A 19,699-nucleotide genomic window follows, 5' to 3' on the forward strand; every position below is an offset into this window, starting at 1 on the left:
ATGTTCAGTAAAGCAGACAAGATGAGTTATATCTCACTGGGCTGCAACTTTTAGAGAATAATTAATAATAAAAGTGTAAGATTTTGCACATACTTTAATTAGAATTATGCTAAATAATTTTCTGCAAACGTGCACTTGTTTACATTACTAGTTGCAATTTAGTCCCAAAGTGTCTTCATTTGTTTGCTAATTTTATCTAATTTTACTCATGATTTTGCTGTCATTGGCAGATTCCCCTTTTTCTGTTGCCAGCAGTAGCAGCCCAGCGAGATATATTGGCTTTGACTTGACAAGATCCTTTAAAAGCAGCAGTAATGTTGGTGCAAACACACAATTCCCTCCCCTCAAAAATACAGAGGATTCAACCAAAGTCCAATTAGGTTCATATGTTCTATTTTTACATCAGCTTCAGGCAGTTTGGCTCACGGAGGAGAGCCAGTGAGAGCGGGCTTTTTAAGAGACGACCTGTAAATGAGCCAAATAAAACAAGCTGCACCTGTTCCACCTTGAACGAAACGGTCAAAACTTCAATCATGCATCATCATGTGGGAGAATACGTGTTAGTTAGATGGTGTTTACTTTGGCTGGAATGGGGGTTGGCTGCTTTTATTAGGGCTTCTCTTTATGTGCAACACTACCTTGAGAACTAATAGCAGAGAAAAGTAATGGTAAAGTAGAGCAGGCAACTTTAAATTTAACAGTTAAGAGTATAAAGTTAAAACCAGAGCTTTGACTAAAGGATCGAAGGCTAAAAACAGGAGTATTATTCGCTTTTTTGTGCAGGGACCATTACCTCTGGCTCTAAAACGGTTAACAAGTTATTTGAATGATAGGAAACAATATGTACAAATAAATGACATTAAATCAAATCTACGTGATATTACTTGTGGGGTACCACAAGGGTCAGTACTGGGTCAGAAACTATTTATTATGTATATAAATGATATTGCCTCTATATCAAATATATTAAAATGTATTCTATTTGCAGATGACACCTTTTATTAAGCAGGAGATAATATCAAACAGATGGTAGAAACAGTACAAACTGAGATGAAAAAAATAAAATTATGGCTTGATGGGAATAAACTCTCATTAAACACTGATAAATCATGTTTCGTGATATTTAGTAAAAGTAACTCAAATGATACAAGTCTATTAAATATAGATTATATTAATTTTACAAGAGTAAAAGAAGTAAAAATTTTGGGAGTTATAATCGATGAAAATGTATCTTGGAAGCCACATATAAACAATGTGAATACTAAAATAGCTAAAACAATTGCAGTGTTACATAGAGTAAAATGGTCACTGGATGATAACACCCTATATTTATTATATAATTCACTTATTGCACCATATTTGAACTATTGTATAGAAATCTGGGGCACAACATTTAAAACTTATACAAATTCTGTCTATATATTGCAAAAAAAAGCAATAAGAATCATTCATAAAAACAAAAACATTAAAATTCTATGACCTAGTGGACTACAATATTTCTAAATTTATGTATAATGCAAACAAAAAACCCTTCCTAAAAATTTACTTAGAAGATTTATAAAAAGACAAGAGTAAATATGAACTAAAAGGACATGAATTATTTACAATACCTAAGCATAGAATAATTATAAAGGAGCGCTGTGTCTCTACATAAGGAGTTAAAATATGGAATAAGCTAGGTAATGCAATCAAGGATGCGAAAACGATATTTACTTTCAAAAAACTAATTAAAAATGAAATACTGGAATCATATAAGTGCAAATCAATTATATAAAAAATAATAAAGCTATAGAAGATGTGTGTAGGTATATTCATGTGTGTATGTATAAATATGTCTGTATGCTTGTGTATGTGTATATGTAGTGGATACGTGTGTATATCTATATGGATATGTATAGGTAAATCCTTTTGCTTTTGAATTATTCGTCGTCGATTTTTGAATTATTATTACTATTAATTGTTTCTTTCTTCTTTACAAATTGAACTCAAGTTAGCTAACCAGTCAAGCAATTACTTTGTATAGGCTAATTTATAATTATTGTTATTTCATTATAAAAATGTCATTTTAGTTAAACAGGGGCAGATAACATAAGTTTTCTTCTTTCTGTTACCTTTTCATTTTCTTGGTTTGAGAAACCTCCTTTTATTTGTTAGTATTGTTTTTTCTATTTCAATAATAAATGAAATAAATAAAAAATAAAATAAATAAAAATAAACCTCAATAAAAGTCACATTATAATGTGAAAAATAAAAACATTTTTTTTTGTACCTTTAAATATCCTTCACGGCTATCCAAACTTTGGTGACAGCGGCATGATTGCAAGGGCACAGAAAATGCTTAGCAACTGTCTCCAGCTGTGTCGTGGCGCTGACTAAACACAATGATGTCATTTCTCTGATTATCAGCTTAGCAACCAGTTAAAACAAGGAATGTCTATGTGGGGTGCAGCTCATACTGCCTGTGTCAAAATGCACGCTCATGTGCACGTTAGTGCACGATCTAGCGATGCAGAAATACAGATGTACTAATAACAGGGTCAATAAAGTACGTCAAAGATGGGCGTGCAGAGCCGGAAATAGAAATGAAAGCAACACCAAACCCCTGAAAATGATGTCAACGCACACAAACACCAACACTGACCATTCTGCTTTGGTCTATTTCTGTCTCCTGGCAGGTTATTTTAGGCAGTTGCTAAGCAACCAGACTGAAAACCAGAGGAGGCAGAGGAGGATCCCATCAGCAGCAGATAGTTTGTCCTCTCTCTGTTTTCCCCAATCTCAATGTCATCTCTCCATCTTGCTGCTGCTCATCTCCTTTTATCCTTTTGTGTTTTCCTGCTTTGAATCAACTGTTCACCTCATGAATCTGCCAGCAGGACAAGGATGAACTACATTTTATTCCGATTCAGCCTAAATAAAGACTTAAGTTTAAACATCTGACATGTAAAAATTGTACACCAGATCTTTAAGCTATGAGGACACCCCGACATGGACAATAAATAACCCATTCGTGTAAGAAAATAAACACTCACACACACACACACACACACACACACACACACACACACACACACACACACACACACCTAGCTCATCAGAAACAAGGATCTGCCCTTCATAACTTTTACTCTAAACCTGGTAGCTGCATTATAACACTTTGGATTTAAGAAACACAACAAAACTTTCAAAATCAAAAAGAATATCTGATCAACACGTTTTTTCTTCTTCAACATAATTTAGACCTCATTAAGGATGCACTGATTGTTGGCAGACGACTGGAATCGGCAGAGTTTTCAGCTAGTCTGACTTGGCCAATGATGTGTGCTCAAAATATTCATTTATTTTCTGGGCATTTTAACACAACTGCACAACTCTTATGCAGGACTGAAAAAAGTTAAACAGTAGGGATTTTTAATCTGGTTTATAATGGAGATGTAAAATGAATCTTTTTAGCTGGAATCTGTTTGTACAATACCAGAGAAAAGGTCTGGTAACTGGTGCAGTTTGGAGCAAGGTTTCTATTTAAAGGTGTAGAACACTGAAAAAACATTTTTAATGATTGTTTCTGATTAGTTTTTCATACAGGCTGAACATGAAAATAGTCTCCTACACCTATCTCCTGCATTAGCTTGATAGAAAACAGACGGTGAAACTCTAGGATTAGAAAAGCCTGACAGATCTACGTCACACTGTCACTTAAAGAGCAAGTCACCCCCTACCAGATGCTTTTTTTTCCCCTCGTGTCCTGTCTGGCTGTGAAGCAAACAGAATTGATGTTTGAATGCTGGTGACAAGCCTTACAGATTTACTCTCAGGTGGAGCACCAAAGCGTCTGCTTTTAATGTCAGGCCTGATACTTAAAACTTTATTGTTATTGGTTTTGAATGCTTTGTAATTCCGACTAGACACGGAGTCAGAGGTGAAAGAGAAAGAAAAAGACAAAAGGTGGGGAGGGGGGGGGGGGTCCACCAAAAAAAAAAAGAACAAGAGTCTGCTTCTAGACCTGCAGAAAGAGAAAGAGAAAAAAATGGGACTCACAACAATACATCAGGAGCAGGCTATCACTGCGTCAACTTGAAGAAATATACAATCAACATTGTTTAACTGAACAATCACACAATAATAAATCACAGTGCATTAAGTGCCCACCATAGCCTTAAGACTTTTGTTGAACGTGCCCAAGCCTATACTTATGAGAGCACCATGTGAGCACCTGTGTGTGTACACGCGCTTGTTTATGTAAGGTTTCTCTATAAAGCGTCCAATAGAGTGTGAGGGGTCACACATCCGCCCCCTAAAGATGTGTAGGAGACGGAGGGAGCTCCAAGTCCCAGAGATCCAGGAACTGCCCCAGAACACAGGAACCCCAAGGAGACTGCAACCAGAAAGGCCCCCGCCCCCCTCGAGAGGCACAGAGGATCACCCCGGCGGGCCACAACCAGCAGCCAGCAGAGTCCCGGGAGATATCAGCGGCAAGCCCACAGGCCCGCCAGCAGCCTCCCATCCCCTAGCCGGCCGAGCCCGGGACCCAGCGACCCGGGACCCAGGGGCAACCACCCCCGCCGGGGACCCAGCAGAGCCCAGGGACCCAGACCCCACCAGACAGCCACCGGGATTGATCAGGCAGACGCCAAAAATCTTAAAACCCCTGACCCGGGAACCACGAACATTCAGGCAGACCAAGGCACCGCACTCCACATCAGTTGTGGCAGGGGGAGGGGAGACAAAGATCTATCAGATTCTTACTCAACTCCCACTTCCTGTTTGAAAAATGCAACAAATGCTGTTGCCTAACAGACCGAGAGGGCAGAGCCGCTAACAAATACACACTCACACAGGCTCACAATGACATTGTGACATCATATGGTACCAGCCAACGTTCTAGGGTACCTCTTAGCCAATAGCGATGGCAGATTCAAATGCAGTGCAGAGTTTTTACCTGACAGCAGCACAACACTGACAGTTTTAGGCAGAAAATTAAAATTTTAACTAAAATGCACTTAAGTACAAAACTATTGACTACACGTGTCTGCAGCACGATTAGACACACATTTATATAGTTTATCAGAAAAAAAGTTGATTTGGGGGTGACTTGCTCTTTAACATTCATGGACTCACCCATCTTGACTCATGACAAGGAAAGCTTTGGTTCGTTTAGCGTCCAGGAAACAGCAGAGAACGTCTCGGCTAGTAGAAGCTAAACATTAGCAACTTCACCACACGGCTACACTCCTCCAGGCTTGAGTTATTTGTAGAGATACAACATTAACGTTGCAAGTCAGTGGTGGAGTCAGGTTGCTGTTATCCTATCCGAGGTGAGATGTCCAGAATATCAGGAAATAAGACTCCAAATCCTGCCGTCTGAAGCTCTCTGATGTGGTTATCTGTTAGTTCCTGAAACAAGCGCACATGAGCTTTTTTTCCTCCCCCAAATATGACCTGCAAAGGCATTCTTCCTACTAGAGACCACTGCAAATATATTGATTAATCGAGTGTCCCACACCTTTAAATTTTTTTGTTCCGAACAAGTGAATTTTATTTCAACCAAACCATTTAGATGCTATAAGTTTTCTCTTAAGGAAAAATCTAAATAGGTACAAATTAGAACGAGTAACTCCTGTTAACCAACTCGGATTTTTATTGTTATTTTTTAAATGTTTACGAATCACCACCTTATCATGTCCTATTAGGCTGTAGTGAAAACTGTAGAGCGTCCACATAGATGTGGAAAGTAGAACATGCATTTCCACCTTAACATATATGTTTTATTAACATTAAATAAAAACAATCAGAGTTTAAAACCTGCTTCTCTGTCAACTATAAACCTCTTACGTAACGAAAATGATTTAAGGTGCTTAAAAACATTACTTTTTTCCTCATCAACGTCTGAGTAGAAGCTCCTGTCACATGGACCAGATTGTAAACAGAATCATGAACTCCCTCCCTCTCCTCCTCTTCTTCCTCCGCCTCCAAACTCTGCAGCTTCCCTCTGGTTTCCCTCCGGGCTTTCCTCGACTCTTCCTAAAAGATCTCAGGAAGTTTAAAAAAAAAAAAAAAAAAGAAACGGCTCTGTAAGGAAAACTTAGTTTTGGCTCTGTGCCAGCGTGTGAACGTAGGCGAGTGAGACGCCTCTTTATGCGGCTGTTCTATAGAATGAACTTCAAACCTCTCACTGATTTACGAGGACCGCCCCGAGCTTCAGGGCCGCAATGAAAGGAACCATTTTTCACCTGTCCAGCTGCGCGCTGACGTGTGTGTGTGTGTGTGTGTGTGTGTGTGTGTGTGTGTGTGTGTGTGTGTGTGTGTGTGTGTGTGTGTGTGTGTGTGTGTGTGTGTGTGTGTGTGTGTTGAGACTCCTGCACTGATGTCTACATGTGGTTGACTTTGTGGAACGCAGAGCGGACCGTGGTGAACGTAAATAAATAACTGTGAGTTTAAACATTACAAACTTGCGTCGGGGCTAAAACAAACCCCTTCGACGTGAGCTGTGAAGCCAAGCAGTGGTGTTAATGACAGCTGTAGTTAAAGAGGTGGAGGCTGTAATAATAACTGAGGTACCAAAATAACAGCAGTGGCGCTGCATCAAGTTGCAGTAGAATTAGCTGGGTCAAAGAGGTGGTGTGGAAAATGGATTTGGTGCTTCTTATTAGGTTTAATGAATATTTCATAAATATTTCATGATTTGAGTTTAAAAAACTCTTATTTTTGCATCATAAAGGAGTTTAAATGTGCAATAAAATACAATGCACTATTTTTCATATCAAAGCTCTGATCCGACGATGAAGCTGTTTTAGTCAAAGTCACAATACACACAGTCTCACATAAGGTCGTGTGTGATCTGTTAGCACCTACGAGATTAAAATTACTCTTTTAATACTTCCATTTGTTGGTCACCACTGTAGCTGACTGCAAAGGTTAGTCAGTTGAAGAAAACGAGAACTTCATTAAAATCGGTTTAGTAGTTTATGAGATATTTTGCTAAAAACAAACATGCATGCACACAGTCATTGGTGCAGGCAAAAACATTATATATATTATAAAAAATTCTAATTTTTCTCCACTTTTTCATTCATTCCTTTCTAGAATATCATCATAATAAAAGCAAAAGTTATTTAATTACTTATTTTAGAATTTCTTGTGCTGCACACTGTAACTGCTCGCCTTTTAAAGAGACATAGCCATGTTTACATGCGCCATATTTCCCCAGTCCGATTCAAATCTTGGTTGATCGAAAATCCAGAATCTCTGTTTACATGCACGCTAACTAAAATTATCCGATCATCTTTTGTATGTTCTTGCTGTGTTTGTCTTCAAATTCCATTTTTGGTTCTTTTTTAAACACAGATAAGGTTTTTTTTTTTTTACCTTGCTGAAATTTCGCCGTTTGCAGTCGCAAACGAAACGTCAGCAAGGTAAAGAAAAAGCCTTGTCTGTGTTTAAAAAAGAACCAAAAATGGAATTTGATCCGATCATGCCGTGAGTTTACATGCACAAAGTATTCAATCAGATAAAATAGGTTGAGCGTGTGCAGAGTTTTCTTTCCCGGAAAAAAAAAGTAAACAAACGTCAGGAAACAAAATGAAAAATGTAAAAACTGAAAAAAGAAAAAAAAACTTCCTGCTTTCCTGATTAATTTAATCATTTTAAGGTTTTATTTTGCTCATAGAAATTATGTTTTCTTCAGTGAATAACTGCAGGTTTATGCTTTGCTGGGTTTTATTGCTAACAAGACTAAAATAAGGGAGGGTTATCCTTGTCTCTGCCTCATGATCAGCTGGTCCGCGGGTCTGATGTGACGGCTGGGCGCTGCGCGGAGCGGGGGTGGGGGGTCAGACTCGTGTTATTACTGAGCTCTGTTGTGGTTTATTATAAATACAATGAGACAATCAGCTGAATCTGTTGAGAAAAATTGGTTCAAACTTAATAACAGGAGATGTTCAGAAAGTTTGGAAGCCTGCATTCATCATGTGTTCATCATGCGTTCATCATGTGTTAATAAACGAACCGCATCTCATCTCAGCTGCATTAACGTGCTTTTACACAGATAGTCATCCACAACATTTAACTGAGGATGTTTTTCTACTCAACATCAGCCTCCTTAAACTCAAACCAGGTGTGATTAACCGATGTTACCTGGTCTTCTTTACGAGCACGTCTCCATCCACCTGCTGCAGAAACAGCTGCTGCGTTCACAGAAACAGGGATCTGTGCTGCAAACCTGAAATGAATCTGCGTGTTTCCAGTACAGACTTGGACACGTTTGTCGAATGCTTTGTGCAATAATCAGATTTTTATTTTACTTCCACAAAATGCAAGTTCTGGATTAGATATTACAGAAACGGGGATGGTTTGCCATCATATTTAAAAGCCGACGCTCGTTAATTAGGCCGTCATTTTTTAAGTCGGGTAGTCTAAATGACGGCGGGGAGGCTCGCTAGCTGTTGCACACATGCGCAGAGGGCGTTATTTTACTCCAGCAATCCGAATGGCTGTGCACATGCACGTCAATCGGAGTGATGATCGGACAAAACCACCTCTCTCAATCGGATTGAAACTTCATTCCGATCGGGACGAATCGGATCAGAACATTCCGACTGACATGTTTACATGCAGAATTTTTTATCTGATTGGGCGTTCAATCCGATTAAATGTGCGCATGTAAACATGGCTAATTTGTCGTTTTTACTGTTAGTCGCTGGAAAATGCATCAAGTGTTGTTGTAAATGAATTTAATGATGCCCAGTTGTTGAAAAATATTGGCAGCTTTCTAACATACAACCATAAAAATTGGTTCTAAAACACATGGGAGTGTGTCTAAGTCTCTGAGTGATGCCACATTAGACGCCATGTGTCCCTCTATGGGAGCCCGTGAGGACAAAACACATTTACTGATACGTAACAAGCAGTTACAAAACTTTCACCGTTCATAAATGTAGTTGTTTTACATATTTACCCCTCAGCTTTTTGCCAGTGATGAAAGAGAGTCTGATGTGCTTGTTGTTTTGCTGGAGGCTGGTCTCCCAAGGATTTTTGACCCTAATGGCCATCCGTTGGTAAGGTCTTACAGAAACACAAAAACAATGCTTGCTTGCAGTGATTTAAGTATGTACTGCTCCCTATTGCCAGGGAAAATACACTTTGTCACATTAACTTCGCCTTTTAATCTGATCTTGAGTTGTGTATTTAACTATATCTAAAAGTAATTGTGTATTTTAATTATGCAGTCATGCTGATTTTGCTGTTCTTGCTTTTGGAAAGCACACTGAATAGGGAGCCTAAGTCTCCTCCCTTTCCAGTCGGCTCACGGGTCCCTGGAAGAACGAAAAACGAACACAAGTCAACGGGGCTAAAAGAGCTGTTTTCTAATCCGCGTTGCCTTACGCCCTGGATCGCACATATGTTGTACTTCAATTTAAATAAAAACTAATGATGTGTTTCAAACACGCCAGTCACGTACTTAGAGATATTTTAGCTTGTAAATGTTCGTAATTAGCATGACTACAAAGCAGATGTTGGTACGTCGCATATGTGACGTCACCACAGAATCTCCTCTCCCCTAGCGTAGCTGCTACTTACCACATGGCCAGATTTATGGCTTTTCTTTTTAAATTCACTGAACTTACAGCTATTTTTCAAATCAAATCAAATCAAATCAAAGCTTTATTTATAAAGCTTTGATTTTCCTCAGCGTTTTCTTCGTGTCTGGTTTGATAACGTCAATTTGGCGATGCGCATTTGTAGTCCTGGACGTATTTTCACATAAAATCTAAAATAACTTTTGCTATTTGTCAGAAAATAAGCACTTTCTTTGCATCAGAACGTGTCTTTAAAATTCACAGACACCATATGTGAAATCCATAGCACATAACATACAGAATTAGAAAATAGCGTTTTTAACCCCATGGACTTGTATTCGTTTTTTGTTCTTCTCTGGAAGTAGATGGGTGTGGCTTAGGCTCCCTATCGCCTCTGTCTATGAACTGTGCTGACATGGACAGAACATCTTTGTCTCACCACATCATTAGAAGCATCGTTCTCCGGCGTCTCAGGTGGCTCGGCGGCTGCAGGACTGTTGGACGGCATGGTGGGAAACGGTCAACTTCAACCCCCCCACCCCCCCAAAAAAAGAAAAAAGGAAAGAAAAAAAAAATAAAATAAAAACTAAGCAAATCAAAACATGGGAACGGCCCTCGGAAACTCCTGGTGCAGCTTCATTCAATCTAGCTGGACGATTGCTGTCCCACTCTGTCCTCCCTGGCTCCTACAAGAAAGAAAGAGAAAGAAACATCAGGACACGAGCAAACAGAGAAGAGGAAAACTATCAGGTCTGAGAGAGATCCACCTCAGCATGTGACTGACCTCGTTCATTCCTTTTCTAAGTGACTTACAGCTGATGGAGGGGTCTACTGCTAATACATAGCTTCAAATTCTTAGCTGAAACGTATTACCCACCCACAGATCCAGGCAGGTGTTATCAGGAGAAACTGATCGTCAGATTAGCTGTCAGTGAGACTTATGAGGCTGTGGATTAAATCTAAAATTTGCAAATTTAACAGAAAAAAGATTACAGATTCTAAATAAATCACTTTAGCCTGATTTATTTCCTAAACACACAGATTAGCTCTCAAAAATAAACTTCCTTGCATTTAAGAAGCTGAACAAATTAGGCTTTTAATGTCATAAACTCTGTATAATGCTGATGGTTTACATGGAGGAAGAGCGTCTCCTAAGAGAGCTGTTAGGAAACAAATTGAACGATGTGTCACCTTGTAAGCCTTGTTTGTTGTGCTTGTTTTTTATTATTTGTGATTTTACAATAAGAAGAGATAAAAATAAAGACGGTGAACCTATTCTCACCTAACTGAAAACCTCTGTTTATATTTTCAGCTGTTTTTGGCAAAGCACACATAACACCTTTGTCTGGCATAGTTTATTTTAGATTTTTAATCTCTTTAGTGAACATAAATATGTGCAACACCCAGCAGACAAACTGGAGCTAATTGAGCTGCTAGGAAGCATTTTTTTTTGGGGGGGGGGGGGGGGGGGGGGGGGGCTGCAGGGCTTTCTTAAAATTGGTTCATCACATTTCCTCTGTGAATTTTTTTTTTCCAAAGGTCAGGTTAGGCACAGATCTCCAAACTACACATGACAAAAACCTAATATTACACTCAAAACTGAGTATTCCCTTGTTTGGACATGTTTAACTACCACAAGCGGGTTGGTTTAATCAGTTTTACACTCATTAATATTTCAGAAGTAGATTTTTAAAATTTTACTTATAAACACATAACAAAAATAAGAGATTTAGTCTTCCCAAGATTTTTAAATTATTCTAATTTAACCTCAAAACACACATGTCATTATTTATTGAACAAATATAAACAAAATGAAAATGCTGTGTGTAAAGAAATTTTTGCCAGGTGCTGACATACTAAAGAAGTGATTATTATCGGTGTCAGCTATAAAAATGGGAGTTTTGAGAGTTTTCTGGTCTGGAGCATACAGGTGTGTGTTAGCACAACACCAACAAGTAAAGATATCATTAATGACATTGGAGAACTACGGATTAGGGGCTGCATGACTTTTATTTTTTTTATTCGACCGTCAAGTAATGAAAATAGTCGTCTTTGACTAGTCGTCGATGACATCATACACCTGAAGCGGGTTGGTTCGCTAGAGTTTTTGACAATTAAAATTGCGCCCACATTTTCTAAGTTAACACATCTCTTTTAACAAGGGTAGTTTCTGCATCTTGCTGCGGTTCTAAAAGATCTACCGACCGCAAAAACAGCGGAGTGCACGCCGTGTCGGCTGCACCGGTGAGGTGCATCACCGGAGGACATAACAGGTGATGCGCTCCGCTCCACACATCAGGCACAAATAAAAGACAGAAAACATAAAAGGAAATGAGCCGACACAAACGATCGCGTGTTAAATTTGTTTTTGAGGTGGCGACACCTAATTTGATAATGTTACTGTGGCCGTGCTCAGGACGCAGATGCCTGGAGCGCGTGAACGATCAGAGCTTTGCATGCGCAAGCCGGTTAAGGTGAGGATGGGGGTGAGGGGAAGGTTAAATTGCAAGAGTAAAGGTCATGATTTGGTCAAATGTCTGTTTTACGGCGGGCGTCAGATACTGACGCTCTGGCACAGCACGTCACCTCCCAACACGCAGGGACTCGTCACTTGCTGTCTTTTCCGAGGACTCTATCTTATCGGTCATTATCACGCGACAGCGACTAGTCAATGAAAGGCATAAAAAGTCACTACAGAGCAGTGAAGTCGACTAGCTGATACAACCCTTACTATGGATGCCCTTCAATCTTGGGAGGGTTAAATGTCATTCCCAGTACTCTACAGTGGAAAACCTTGCTCATAATTACATGTGGAGTACATTTAAAGACAAAGCAGTCACCGTGAAATGTTCCAAGAATTGTACAAACCTAGGAGGTCCATCAGGTTAGAGATGGGGACAGGAGAGGCTTGTTTTGAGAGGGTTGCAGGAGAAATCATCTTTCTAGAGAAAACTTGGCAGCAGGACTTGGGTTTGTAAAGCCTAATTGTCCTCTGGACAGAGGATCAAAGTGGGGTCATTTATCCCTAAAGCACCATATCCCTTCAGTCAACACGGTGGTGGACGGCTCATGGTTTGGGATTGTTCTGTCCATCTTACATTCTTAAATCAACTGCTACCTTTCGTGTAGACCAAAGTATTCTAGAGTCAATAGTGGAAGTCTGGACCAACGATCCCAAACATAACACCATATCTACCTCAGACTGGCTGATAAAGAGAATTCAGGTGTTGCAATGGTCCAGAGTCCAAACCTCAACCTGAATTAAATGCTATGGTGGGATCTTAAGACACCTCTACAGAAGCAGACATCTGCAAACCTCGATGAACTTAAGCAATGTGATAAAGAAGAGCGGGCAAAAATTCCTCCACTATGATGTGAGAGACTCAAGTCAGACAGAAAACGGCGACTCAGAGGTACTGCTGCGGTTTCATGAGGTGAGCTTCCCTTTTCACACAGATTTTTCCACTATTGCTCTTAAACTGTGGTGTTCCAGATGAATGGCATGGCACACATTAGCTGATTTTCCAAAGCTGGAGCTAAGCTGCAAATGAGAGAGCAAATTTACCCAGAGCATGATGGTGACAACTAGTGTCAGATGCTGAGGACAGTTTGTGCCAAAAAAGAGTCTAAAAAGAAAAGCTTGCATGTGGCTAAAAGAAATCTGGACCCCCAGCAGTGATTTGGATCGGAGCGCAGTGTGGCTGCAGCCAGCATGTCTGGCTGTGCTCACATTGTATTGTACAGTATGTCACTCCTCATACTTTCACCTTACATTACCTACTGCAAAGACGGGCCAGTATATCCAACAAAAGGAGAGGGGAGTGGAAACTTTAACAAGAAATGAGCGTACAGTATCCACCCAACCCTCCTGGGGATTCATGTTCGGTCTCCAGGCTGCTGGCCAAATAACTGCTACAAGTTTGGACTATATAGGTCACAGAAGCACACTTTACCCTCTTGTAGCAAGTTACTATACACCGATTTCAATTGTTGCAGTACTTAGGACTTCAGTGGCTCAAATTAAACCATAGTCTCAGGCCCAAGCAGAAGCCTGTCCTGGTGGGAGGAGAAACAAATGTGCAGGGAAAAAAACCCTTCGAAGGTGTGTCAATGTCGTGACAGGGCGGTGGCAAAATGGAATGTCTATTCTCTTCACAATAAAAGCATGATTTATGGTGACCCTTTATGCTTTGTTGAAGCATATGTTTATGTTTACTTTTTGATTTATTCGACTGCAAACATCTGGAGTTATTTGGCCTACATACAGAAAGCTGGACGGACTCACCAAAATTATTGCATAAATGTCATTTTGTGATGGTCACAAGATTACAAAACTACAACAGCTTTTTTCGGATCAAATGTAAAAGAAAATCATTTTGTTATTGACCTATGTAAGTCCTGACTATAAGTCAGGATTTTGGAAATACTTACAATCAATGAGACCCTCTCTAACATAACATTTTTTTCCTAATAAATCTTGACTAAACCCCCTAAAGAACTTCATTTATTAGTTATTTATTTAAATAAATAAATAATAAACAGTAAATTTAGCTACACCTTTATTCAAGTGACAGATTTCAGCAAACATAGAAAACTAGTGATCACAGACTAATTAGAAAAAAATAATCAGCTGACTGCCAGTTATAAAATAAAATCACTTTATAATCTAATGGCATTTACTGTACAATCTAAAGTGCATTTCTTAGTTCTAGCCCTGGAAAATCTTACTAAGTGAATGAAAAATAAAAACTGAGAACTTTGGTAGTTTAACAGTAATTTACAGCCATTCGAACCTATGAAAAGCGCTTGACATTATATTTAATAGTGTAAATATGAATTTTACTTTGAAAGTCTCCCCGGAAACGTCCTCGTAGGTTCCGCTACCTTGATCAAGGACAGCTTTATGACAATTAATATTGGGAGCGACCTCACGCGGCCTTTACCGGACAGCCCTTTATAAATGGGCATAATCCCGTCCGGGCTGCGTGCGGGGCGGGCTGCCGGTGATAGGCACGTGTCCGAGTGTGCAGAGACGATAAGCTTTAGTGGGTCAGGTAGAAAAAACACCCCCGGGGCCGCATTTCAGACCGAACGCACTCGTTAACCCCGGTAAAAGCGCGAGCCCGCTCGCACGGTCCCTCGCGCTGTCTGTCTGCCTCTGGTGGGTGAAGAAGACGGTGCGCTCCGGTTTAACGTAACCTGCAAGTGTCACGGGAAGGTGGCTGCGCGAACGGGAGCGCACCGGACGACATTTAACATCCATTCGTTATGGACGGCTGACCGGTTAATGAGACTTACAAAATAAAGAAGAGAAATCCCCAAGTTCACTCGCCCCGAACCTCTCGGTCCTCACATCATCTGCTAAAACGGAACCAACGGATTGGCTCTGGAGCGCGCGCCTGTGACGACTTTAGGAGAAGGCTGTAGCTAACTTAAGAGGCAACGATGTCCGTTCACGAGCCAATGTAAGGGGTTTATACTTACTGTATCGTCCTTCCCTCAGCCACCCGGACCCTGACGATGGCTCACTCCTTCTCTCCCCCTCTTGTCTCCCCCTCCTCGCGTTCTACCGGGTCCTCTCTCCCCGCTGCTGCGGGCTCGCGCGCACTCGCTCTCTATCACGAGGCGCAGAGTCTGCGGCACATTTCCGCGGGGTCCTAAAGCCGACCAAAACAAACTAGAAGCACAAGGTGATGGTGGCTAAAATGAATGATGAATCTGCGTCATCATAAAATGAACAAACAACCCTGTAAAAAATTTATTTTCAACGAAGCAAAATAAAGGAGTTGATTTTAAAAGGTGCCAATGACCGTATGGTAGCACATGTATAACTGTTTCCTATTCTATCACATTTCTTTGTGTTTTTCAATTAGGAAAATGCAAATATGCAAAGTAAACATCAAAACATGCAGTTCAGTCAGAAATCACGTGGCATGACAAGGCAATTGTACAATGTCAACACAGTTTCCTTCATTGAGAGTTTTGGTAGAACAGGTGAGAAAGCTCCGCCCATTTTGGAGCTCACATTTCCAGGTAGAAACCCCAGAACACACATACAACAGAATTTGACATGGCTGTCACTGTGTTATAATCTAGTTCGCTGGTTTTACTTCACTCATATTTACACTCTAAATATCCACAAATGATACAAGAAAACGTTTTTAAATTCAGACATGACTTCCAGAGGGTTTGCGAATTATCTGTCTGTCTTTGGTTACCATGGTGATTGCAATGAGCCTCTAGTTACAGCTTTAACATTTCTTTTAATCTTTGTTTTACAGTTTACACATAATATCATAATATAAGCAATTTATATTAAAAAGTTGATGTTGGAATTTCAAATAGTGGCGACTTTGGCCCCTTCATAAATCTCCTAGTTTAGTTTAAACTTAACATTCACAAGTTTCTATTTTATTTATTCAGCTGTTTGTCACAGCCTAAAGAATGGAGCATGTTGGCCTGTTTTCCCGCTCGATTTGGATCAAACTTTCTCCACAGCTATAGGCGAAAGTTAGGCCTGCAGAAACATGTTCAAACCTGCTGTCTAACACAAGTTGACACCCTAATTTGACAGAAGACACTTGAAAATATTGCATAAGCACAGGTAGCAAGAAATATGAAATTACCTCAGTAAAAGATTTAAAAAGCTAAAATAAACATCTGCTGTTTGTATTCTATTTTTTTTCACTTCTACATTAATAATGACGAAAGTGCAGCTGTTGCTTTTTTAAATCTAAGTCTATTTTCATGCCAGATTCAGTTTTAATATAAATTCTAAATTAAGTGTGAGATTTTTGACCCACTCATTTGTGAATTTATTTCAATCAGTTAAAATTTTTTATTAATTTTGTTTTATTTCAACAGTCAAAACTGAACTTGTAAGGAATTAATTAAAAATGTTAAAAAAAAGAAATGAAATTTAAAACTAAGTCATTTTAACTGCAAGCAGTTGTGATTTGTGTAGTTAATTTAACCAATTATAATAAAGATGTTATCTTTAAATGTGTATTGCAATGCTAAAATGATGTTGTTTCTCATCGAATAATAAATGCATTTTTACTTTACTAGTGAATTAATTTGTTGCTGCTTCATTTGTTGAGTCAGATTAAAATTTGTTCTGTACCGGCACACCGAACTTATCTCCACTGTAGAAGTTTAAACTCAGCTTGACCTCTAAGAAAAAAGATCTTTACTAGACTGGGTTGCAGTGTGTGAGTGTGTGTGTGTGAGGTGGGGGTTATTTATAGCTTTAACAGGGAGGTCACAAACAACAATCCAGCCTCAATCAGCTTTGTTTAGACAATGACTTTACACCCTCACAAACCCACATCTGACCTCTGAAGGATGCTCATGGGAATCCTGAGAATGAGGACATTAAAACTAAATTAAAAAAGGAAGAATTTTATTTATTATCATCAAAATAAGAATTCTGAATCTACAAAAATCACCTACTGATTCTGTGGGTTTGCTGTAGCTTCAGTTTACAAATGTTGTGCATCAAATGTTTGCTTTCCAGGAACAAATCACATAATGTGGTTTCCATCTTGTTCCGTTGGTTTTCTTCATTAGATGTGACTGCTTGGCTAAACCTGAGCAGCACAGAAGGGAATCACATGGGTCATGAGAGAAAACTGGTGCGTTACATGGCTGTTTTTGTGTAGCAGAGCAGCTTTAAATCCAAACCTACAGCAACAGAGACAGAGAAACTCAGAAAGTTCATGATAAATATTATTTATTAGATGAAACACAAGATGCACATTTTTCACTCGTCAGCTCCAGCAGGTTCAGAGCTGGAGGTGTTTACAGTTTCATGTCAGGACAAGTCCTTCTCACTATTCCACTCAGTCACGCACGCACGCACACACACACACACGCACACACACGCACACGCGCGCACACACACGCACACACACACACACAAACACACACACACAGAAACATAAGTTCAAACATTGTAAATCGTTTATACAATCAGCCAATCATCCCATAGGCTCATCCCAGTCACAGCAGACAACACAAAGAGTGGGTTAAAAACTGATACGTAATAAAATAGCTTCAAAATAAAAGTGGAAGAGCAGGAAAACGGCTTTTGTCGACAAAAATACACAACCGTTTCTAAATGAAAAGAAACACAAAACCATCTTTGGATCTTGTAGGGTCTGTTTCTTTTGAGGGGGTTCTGGGTGTGGTTCGTAATCCACAGAGCTCAAACTGAAACCATTTTACAGAAATCACAAAAAAGTGAGTTAGGAGTTTAGACACCAAAACACTTGAGTTACAAAGCCGGTGTTTTATTTTGAGTTGCTAGTTTCCACAAAAGCAAAACTGGAAGTTATTTAGCTCCGAATCAACGAATGTCGTCGTTTACATTTACTACAGCTCGACTTTATTAAGATGTTTAAATAAAGCCGTTAAGATAGTTTCAGCATTTGGCAGCGAGAAAGAAAACGTTCGATCGCCCACAAGAAAACTTGCTATTCAGATTTTTCGTGTGGAGCTCTTCACCCACACTACAATAAAAAAACACGTTTCAGATTAAACTGTTTAGATTATCTGCTGCAGGAAAATCATTGTTTCTGCTTCATGAATCAGCACCACATCCAGGTTATTCCTGTGAAATGTAACTTCCATCCATCCATCCATCCATTTTCATCCGCTTGTCCGGAGTCAGGTCGCGGGGGCAGTAGCCTAAGGCGAGAGGCCCAGACTTCCCTCTCCCCAGCCACTTGGGCCAGCTCCCCCAGGGGAATCCCAAGGCATTCCCTGGCCAGGTGAGAGACATAGTCCCTCCACCGTGTCCTGGGTCTACCTTTTAGGTCTCCTCCCGGTTGGACGTGCCCGGAAAACCTCACCAGGGAGAAATCCAGGAGGCATCCTGACTAGATCCCCGAGCCACCTCAACTGGCTCCTCTCGGTGTGGAGGAGCAGCGGGTCTACTCCGAGCTCCTCCCAGATGACCGAGCTTCTCACCCTATCCCTAAGGGAGAGTCCAGCCACTCTTAGGAAAAAACTCATTTCGGCCGCTTGTATCCGAGATCTCGTTCTTTCGGTCACTACCCAAAGCTCATGACCATAGGTGAGGGTAGGAACGTAGATCGACCGGTAAATCGAGAGCTTCGCCTTCTGACTCAGCTCTCTCTTCACTGCGACAGACCGGTACAACGCCCGCATCACTGCAGATGCAGCACCAATCCGCCTATCGATCTCACGCTCCAGTTTTCCCTCACTCGTGAACAAGACCCCGAGATACTTAAACTCCTCCACTTGAGGCAGGACCTCATCCCTGACCCGGAGAAGGCACTCTACCCTTTTCCGAATCAAGACCATGTTCTCAGATTTAGAGGAGCTGATTCTCATCCGAGCTGCTTCACAATGAAATGTAACTTAATACATCAAAATCTAGATAAATAAAGGATTAGATAAAAATATAGGTTAAGATTTAATTTGGCATCTAAAGATGATTTAAGTAGTTTTGGGTGAAATAAAGTTTGACTGAAGTGGTTATAAGTAAATGTTTCTTTTCTTAGACATTAGTAAATGTCACAGATTGACTGGTACCAGAATACGACCCGAGCTGCCACACCAGCACCTGAGGTTCTGTTTCTCTCCAGAAGCATAAACGTGGACGACTCAAACGTCCAGCAGAACCAGTTAAGAGGAAGCGCTGCTTCGCCCAAGCATCACGAACAAGCTTTTACATCACCGATCTTTATAGCTTGGTGGGAAACGTCCCATTAAAGCTTAATGTCTCAGCAGGATCTGACCACCCTCATGTACATAAAAACACTCAAACAAAAAATAAATGGGAAAAAAAAATCTAAGCAATAAATACGAAGCACACAGTGCTCAAACTTAATCGTTACCGCTCATCTTTCTCGTTTTCGGTTTATTTTTCCTCCGATTCCCGCTCCGACTTGTCTCGTTTCCATCCTGATCCTGAAACTTTCCCGCTCTAAAATCCACCACAAACACGTCTCTCTCTCTCTCTCTCTCTTTCTGACCTACGTGACCCCTCTGCACCCCAACAAGGAAGAGCAACACACACACACACACACACACACACACACACACACACACACACACACACACACACACACACACACACTCATGCTACAGTACAAATC

General features: G+C 40.2%; 1 protein-coding gene across 4 annotated transcripts in view; it reads right to left on the bottom strand.

The window, feature by feature from the left end:
• The window catches only part of LOC107377776 (DNA (cytosine-5)-methyltransferase 3A), a 42,922-nt gene extending 27,740 nt beyond the window's left edge, over positions 1-15,182 (bottom strand). For all 4 annotated transcript variants that reach the window (XM_015947608.3, XM_015947607.3, XM_054748104.2 and 1 more), the window contains exons 1-2: positions 15,060-15,182; positions 10,015-10,261 (exon numbers count right to left, since the gene is read on the bottom strand). In XM_015947608.3, the coding sequence (XP_015803094.1) occupies positions 10,015-10,083 (69 nt within the window). In that variant the 5' untranslated portion in view covers positions 10,084-10,261; positions 15,060-15,182. The remainder of the gene's footprint in view (positions 1-10,014; positions 10,262-15,059) is intronic.
• Between the last annotated feature and the right edge of the window lie 4,517 nt (positions 15,183-19,699).

This window comes from Nothobranchius furzeri, chromosome 2, assembly GCF_043380555.1.
Source record: "Nothobranchius furzeri strain GRZ-AD chromosome 2, NfurGRZ-RIMD1, whole genome shotgun sequence".
NCBI classification, from domain to species: Eukaryota; Metazoa; Chordata; class Actinopteri; order Cyprinodontiformes; family Nothobranchiidae; genus Nothobranchius; species Nothobranchius furzeri.